Source organism: Cibotium barometz, chromosome 5 (assembly GCF_041138505.1).
Source record: "Cibotium barometz isolate CiBa-2024 chromosome 5, ASM4113850v1, whole genome shotgun sequence".
NCBI lineage: Eukaryota > Viridiplantae > Streptophyta > Polypodiopsida > Cyatheales > Cibotiaceae > Cibotium > Cibotium barometz.
The window spans coordinates 17,737,423-17,744,291 of NC_141050.1; the positions used below are offsets into that span (position 1 = coordinate 17,737,423).

Below are 6,869 nucleotides of genomic sequence, written 5' to 3' on the forward strand. Positions count from 1 at the left end.
TTTGGCCATCATCGCGCTTTTAACCGCTCTACACTAATCTGTTTAATTCTCTTTGTTTTTTTTACTAGAGGGATTCGTTTCTTTATTTTAATCTCACACCTAATGGTGTGAAGTATCGCTCTACCGCTAGGCTATTGTCCTCCTATCCCTTAATCTCTTAGCGTCTTAAATCTTGCCCCTCTCAAGTTGGCAGTTATAGTTGGAAGACAATTTCTAGACAGAAAAAACTACTTGTTGAATTAGAGCCCGTTACACATTTGTGATCTAACAGCCGTGGGTGATGGACCGAGATCCCGCCCACCCATCCTTGCAAAGGTAATGAAGCCCACCACTTCCAAATGGTAATGGTCTCCCTCTTCAACCCCGATGGTGTGAAAGAGGCATGGATGGATGAACAAGCTTGCCCGTCCTAGTAGGTGGGAAATGTTGTGTACAAGGCCCTATCCTTTAAATAGGATTTTGATAAACTCTACCGTCTTCAGCTTCAGAATCTTCTCCACTATCATGGGCATACCTCCATTTGTGAACATGCAAATTTGCTCCATCATAATTGTCTCCATTCTCTTCATGGAACCTTTCCTCTGGGTATCCATCTTTCCAACTAGAGCCTTCATTGCCATCTTCTCCTAGACTCTCCTCTCTGCCGGCGTCTGATGAGTGTGCAGTGAGGTGAAGAGGCCCTTGTGAGGACCCCTGTGAATGCGTCACCGCAGAGAAGGGTGCTGACTGCAAATGTGATGCCTGCTGCTCTGCAGGATTGTGCTGTGGGGGAGCTTGGTTTACATATGCAGCAGCATGGGCAGCATACTCTGGAGGTACCCAAATTCCGCCCAGCACAACCAACTGTGGGGCATGAGATGCTGCTGCTGCGTGGAAGCTCGGGTTTGGCCGCCTCGTGTGTAGCCGATACTTCTGCAAATCAAAGATGAAGCAAAAACTCTGATCAATTTGATTTCAGAGATCACAGGCAAGACAACTGAAAGTGCACAAAATCCACACATTTTGAAGCAAGCTTTCCATGAATCCACACCTGAAGGTGGCTCTTCACTTCATCGTTTGTCAAGCCATCAACCTTCATAAGTTCTCGGATTTGCTTAGGAGTGGCAACTGCAGAGACATGAAGGGTGGAGAGTCAGCGATTGATCGGCTAGAAAAGCCCCCAACCCAAAAAAAAAACAAGCATCACTGCCAAGGACTACACCTGCAGATCATGTTGAAGGGTGCCCATCATGAGCATTTGTAAATTGTACCTTCAGATCCGCCCAGCTGTTGAAGCGCATTCACAAATCTTCTGTGAAGCTCAGGAGACCAGCACCTTCTTGGCTTCCGCTGGGTTGCTTGCCCCATGCTGTTATTTGATGTGGCGGCGGCTGCCATGGCTGCATTTTGAGTCTCCTTGCTAGGCTGATGATTTGCACCCTCGCTTGCAGATGATGATCTGGCCATATCTGCACATGCACTCGCCTCTCCATCTCCCAACCGAGGCAACACTTCAGGCAGCTCAGCTGATAATGGTTTTCTACCCCCAGAAAAGGGCAAGAAGGCCCCTCCTGCTCTCCTTTGAGAATTGAGGAGGGGCTTTGCCACTTCAATATCCTCGCCGCCCATGCGCATGCTTTCTCTTTTCTTGTATGGTTTATCAGTCATGGATGACACCATCTGCAAAATGCAAACCAAAAGGACAAAGATTGAGAAAACCAAAGGGATTGCTAGCAAGCTCACTACCCTCAACCATAGCTCTATCCAGAGCACCTCTGGGCCAAAGACTAGACCGACATTGGCCCTGCACATTGGCTAAATCCCGGTGTCCCATACCACCGGAGTCCACTATTCAAACGTTTGACTAGAGCTTGATCATTGGCATGATCTCACCAACCGTGCATATAGCCCAAATCCCAGCATTCCATCATACCACCAGAGCCCACTATTCTATTCAAGTGACTGTCTACAGCTTGGTTATGGCCTAAACTCGCTGACCACACAAGCTGCCCAAGTCCCCATGTCCCATACCACCCGAGCCCACTATCCAAGTGTTTGGCTAGAGCTTAGTCATGGCCTGCTGCTCTGAGTCCTGATAACCTGCAGATCCTCCAAATTGTAGATGTCCATTTATGAACAATCCACTCATTATTTTCTTTCAAAGAAAACTACATCCTTTTCTTAGCAAAGAAAAAGAGTCCACTCTCAAGTAGACTACAACCCTCTGGCAATCCACTCACTTACATAGGCTAGGAGTCAACAGGAAAAGCAGTGGCTAATAAAAGGAGTTGATAATAATAAGCTTACCTCATTAATGAAACCAGCCTACTCCATATTCTTCAGACATATATAACACATCAAAATATATATATATATATATATATATGTATATGTATATATACATATGTACATGTATATATACATATGTATATGTATATATATATACATATGTACATGTATATATACATATGTATATGTATATATATATACATATGTACATGTATATATACATATGTATATGTATATATATATATATATATATATATATATATATATATATATACATATATATATATACATATGTACGTATATATGTATATGTACATATATATATATACATACATATGTACGTATATATGTATATGTACATATATATATATACATACATATGTATATATATATGTATATGTATATATATATATATACATATGTGTATATATATATATGTATATACACACATATGTATATATATATATATATATATATATATATATATACATATATATATACACACATATGTATATATATACATATATATATACACACGTGTATATATATATATATATATATATATATATACATATGTATATACATGTATATACATATGTATATATATATATATATATATGTATATATATACATATACATATGTATATACATATACATATGTATATACATATACATGTATATACATGTATATACATATACATATGTATATACATATACATATGTATATACATATACATGTATATACATGTATATGTATATACATGTATATGTATATACATATATATATATATATATATATATATATATAGAGAGAGAGAGAGAGAGAGAGAGAGAGTGTGTATACTCTTCATTACATTACAAAAAACACATAAGCATGGCATTGTTTCACTTGCAAAGATAAAATTTATTACCTCCTGGCCATGGGCATATGCTTCGGCCTGACTCCAAAACTTGGTCTGAATTACTCCATTTGATTTTGTTCCTATAAAATACTTGGAGGCCATGCTCTCCTTCTCCTCGCTGACTTCTTCTAGACTTGAATCTTTAGCTGGCTTCTTTAAAGGGATGAACTCTTCCAGGACAGGCAATATATCGGTGCTTCTGCCACTTGCATCTTCTTGAAAAGTAGAATTCAGAATAGCTTTCCGATTCAACGGTGGCTGTTGGTAGTCAGCAATTTGCTCCTTGGAGGCCTCAATTTCTGGGAAAAAATGCAGAATCAATTACATAGAGATACAGAAACCATTTATACATGTGTGTGTGTGTGTGTCTCTACAGTCTACACGCTGACTCCATTTACATGTTATCCTTTTATAACATATACATAAATTTGATGCCTTCTCAGCTGCCTTGCTTACATAATTTTGACTGCTTTCTCAATTGGCATTGAATGCTTTTCTTAATCACCAATTAGGAAAGCATTCAAAAGTATGTAAGCAAGGCAATATAGAGAGCATCAAATTTATGTACATAAATGGATAACATGTATATGGAGTCAGCACTCAAAAACATGCAACTTCGAGGGCATAAAATTCATGTAAATTAAAAAGCACTTAAAACTGTGTAAGCAAGGCAACTGAGAAGCTATCAACTATTATACTGTTAAGAAAATAATATTATATGTAAATGGAGAAAGCATTCAAAATTATGTACTTAAGGAAACTAGATAAGGCATCAAATGATATGTTGATTAAGTGACTGAAAATGCAGAAAACATTACAAATGCAAATGTTGATTAAGGCAACTAGAGAAATTATCAAAAATGTTGATTAAGTGGCTACAAATGCATAAAACATCACACACACAAAATTGAGAGAGCATGCTTACCATCATTAAGCAATTGCATGCAGAAAGGCAACTCTCTCTTAAAGGCCTCAATCTTCTTTCGCTCGTCCTCGAGAGATTTCAAGTACTGCTCAAGCTTAAACATCCTGTCTGCATGGCCCCCTGCAAATGCACCATGGCTAACCCCATGGCAGGGTCTTCCTAACGTTAACTCTGCAGAAGAGCCCATGCTTCGATCACAAATAAAAACCCTGTTCTTTCACCTGCACAACATGGGCATATATGTAAGCCAAGGCCTCTTCGCACGCCGCATATAGAAAACCATCACTTTCACTAAAGAAAAAGATGAAGTAAGTGTTGTGAATGATTCCTGAATCATGGGGGGAGGGGGGGGGGAGAGACATTTTAAACTCACAAAAACAGAACCACCTTGTGCCATATACAGTAGTAAGGCCATCCCTCACCATAGGTTTAAAAAGGGTGAAATGACCCATTATCCCATGTACACTTTAGTTCCCTATCGGTTAGCTTTTTGGAGTTAAAAAAATCTCACAATGCCAGTTATATAAACAAACAGTTCACCTGCAAAAATACATGCAGTGGCAAGTAAGTAGAAACGCAGGGGGGAAAGGAGGAATAATGATGGGAAAAAGAATATCTAATAGGTATGCAGAAGAGAATAAAGATGGAAGAATGATTACACACACCCAGAAGGGAACTATTTCAGGGATCCTATTATGTGTTTTTTGGGTGAAAATTCTTATGCGTGTGTGATCCGTAAAGGAATATGATCCGAGGCAAAGATCTGCACTACCCCAATTGACAGGTAGCTCTCTCTCTCTCTCTCTCTCCCTCTCTCTCCCTCTCTCTCACACACACACACACACACACAGAACAAGTAATCATGCTTATCCGTTTGCAATGAATCCCTGCCTATTATTAGACGACAATTATATTTATTCTTAATCCACGCTTTTGTTTCTCTCTACCAGCAAAAATGGAATCAATCATAATATCTATCTACCAGCAAGCACCATGATTTTTCCTAATTGGCTTTTGGAGCATTGCACGCTGCTTGGTCAATGTGCTTATGCGCTGTAAAGTTTTCTGCTAAACACTCACCGGAAAAGGCCTTCAAATTGCGGCCGATGAGTACTTTTCTGGGTCCCCAGCGAGACAAAACATGGACTTTTTGGGTACTAGCTGCAGAAAGCCCAAACAGAGAAAAGAGCTTTATATAGAGAGGGCGTGCAGCGGCAGATTCTTAGAAAAGTGAAGCCAAAGCAACCCCAAATTATTAGAGTTATAGAGCAAAAATGAGCTAAATTTGCCCAAAGCTAGACATTTTAAGATATGGGTTAATGCAAAAATCGAGAATTTAGGATTTGGGTTGATGAAAAAACAAGATTTAGGAATGTGGGTTATGGCAGAACAGAGGTGATTTAGCAATTATGGGTTATAATTAACTCAGATGTGAATCCTTAGAGATGTGGGTTATTGCCAATAACAAGCGTTTGAGATGTGGGTTGTAATCACAGAGGGACAAATGATGAGATAAAAGATGCCCAAAACGAGCTTTTGGGATGTGGATTAAAGGATAAACTGGATCAACAGGAGAGGGGGAGGGGGTGCATTAGGCATCTTATGGGATAAAGCTACTCTGCTAGAAGGAGATTCTGGTTTGAAGGGATCATATGAGCAGGCCCAACAGTTAACTAAAGTGTAGAGTCTGGACTATGAAGGAAGGAGAGCCTCGAGGGGTCTTGGAATATCTAAGCGATTCTTTCCTAAAACAAGGGATATACTCTTGGAAGATTAGGAGCAGGCGTGTCAGAGGAGAATCTCAAAGGAATATTTTGGAGGAAGCTATATTTATTTATTTATTTATGTTGTGGGCGCTTATTATATATATATATATATATATAGTGTCTAATTACTGCACCTAAGGTTTGTTCGAAGGCTCAAAGCCCAACTTTATTTAGTCACTACATATATATATATATATATAAGCACCCAAAAATGCATCTAGATAATATAGAATGGCAACCTTAATTGCTTTTAAGCGTAAAAAGGTTCAAATGACAACCTTAATTACGCATTAGAAATGATGACCCAATTGCATGAAAAGCTTTGATAACAATAATAATCTTGTTCCTTCGGTAATCGTGCAACATATTAACCAAGCTTGATAGATTCTAGCGTGGAGCCTGGTAAACAGGGGAGAGGTACAGGTGTACAGGAGGATACAGGTGTATTGGGACGCAAAGGAGAAAAGGGGAAGGGGTCAAAAAGCATTTTTAACACACGAGTAGAATAAAAGTATATTGTGGGAGGGGGGAAATGGGTCAAAAAAACATTTTAAACACACGAATAGAATAAAATGATGAGGGCAATGGGGATACTACTGTGGAGGGCGGCCAACGAGAGGACAAGCCTGCAGTAAACGGTCCGAGGCCAGGCCTGAGAGGCGATGGAAGAAGAGGGAGTGCGCGTGTGGCGGCAGGAGAATATCCTGTGAACCTTCTGGCATCCAAAAACCACCCCGCCATTCAAGCCGATGTGCAACGGGAAAACAGGCTCGAGGCACCGCGTTTCTGAACTTCCCATGTGTGACGAACAGTTCTTTGCTAGGTCCGTCCACCCCCAATGCCCCACCTGTTTTATAAGAACTAGTTGGGACCGTGCTCCACACTTCTTTTGAGTCTTCCAAAATCAAATTCTACCCAAACCTCCCCAAACCTCCTGTGCTTCTCTTCCCGAACCTCCAAATTCTTGCCACGTGGCAGCTTAGTGAAACTCTTCCTTGAGATAATATA

General features: G+C 39.7%; 1 protein-coding gene across 2 annotated transcripts; it reads right to left on the reverse strand.

Annotated features, from left to right (window-relative positions):
• Positions 1-210: 210 nt before the first annotated feature.
• On the reverse strand, positions 211-5,795 carry LOC147638143 (transcription factor HHO2-like). 2 transcript variants are annotated; one of them, XM_086798059.1, is made up of 6 exons: positions 5,176-5,795; positions 4,096-4,316; positions 3,180-3,469; positions 1,251-1,659; positions 1,031-1,107; positions 211-912 (listed from the first exon to the last, which is right to left on the reverse strand). In XM_086798059.1, the coding sequence occupies exons 2-6, from the start codon at positions 4,280-4,282 to the stop codon at positions 448-450; spliced, it is 1,428 nt and encodes a 475-aa protein (XP_086654185.1). In that variant the 5' UTR covers positions 4,283-4,316; positions 5,176-5,795; the 3' UTR covers positions 211-447. The 2 variants fall into 2 exon arrangements, with proteins under 2 accessions (XP_086654185.1, XP_086654186.1); XM_086798060.1 differs by lacking the exon at positions 5,176-5,795 and adding an exon at positions 4,518-4,853.
• Between the last annotated feature and the right edge of the window lie 1,074 nt (positions 5,796-6,869).

Coding starts and splice junctions, on each gene's coding strand:
- LOC147638143 (XM_086798059.1), bottom strand. CDS start 4,282: ATGGGCTCTTCTGCAGAGTTAACGTTAGGAAGACCCTGCCATGGGGTT. Junction 3,470..4,095: donor CATGCAATTGCTTAATGATG/GTAAGCATGCTC, acceptor ATTTTTTCCCAG/AAATTGAGGCCTCCAAGGAG. Junction 913..1,030: donor AAGTGAAGAGCCACCTTCAG/GTGTGGATTCAT, acceptor TTTGATTTGCAG/AAGTATCGGCTACACACGAG.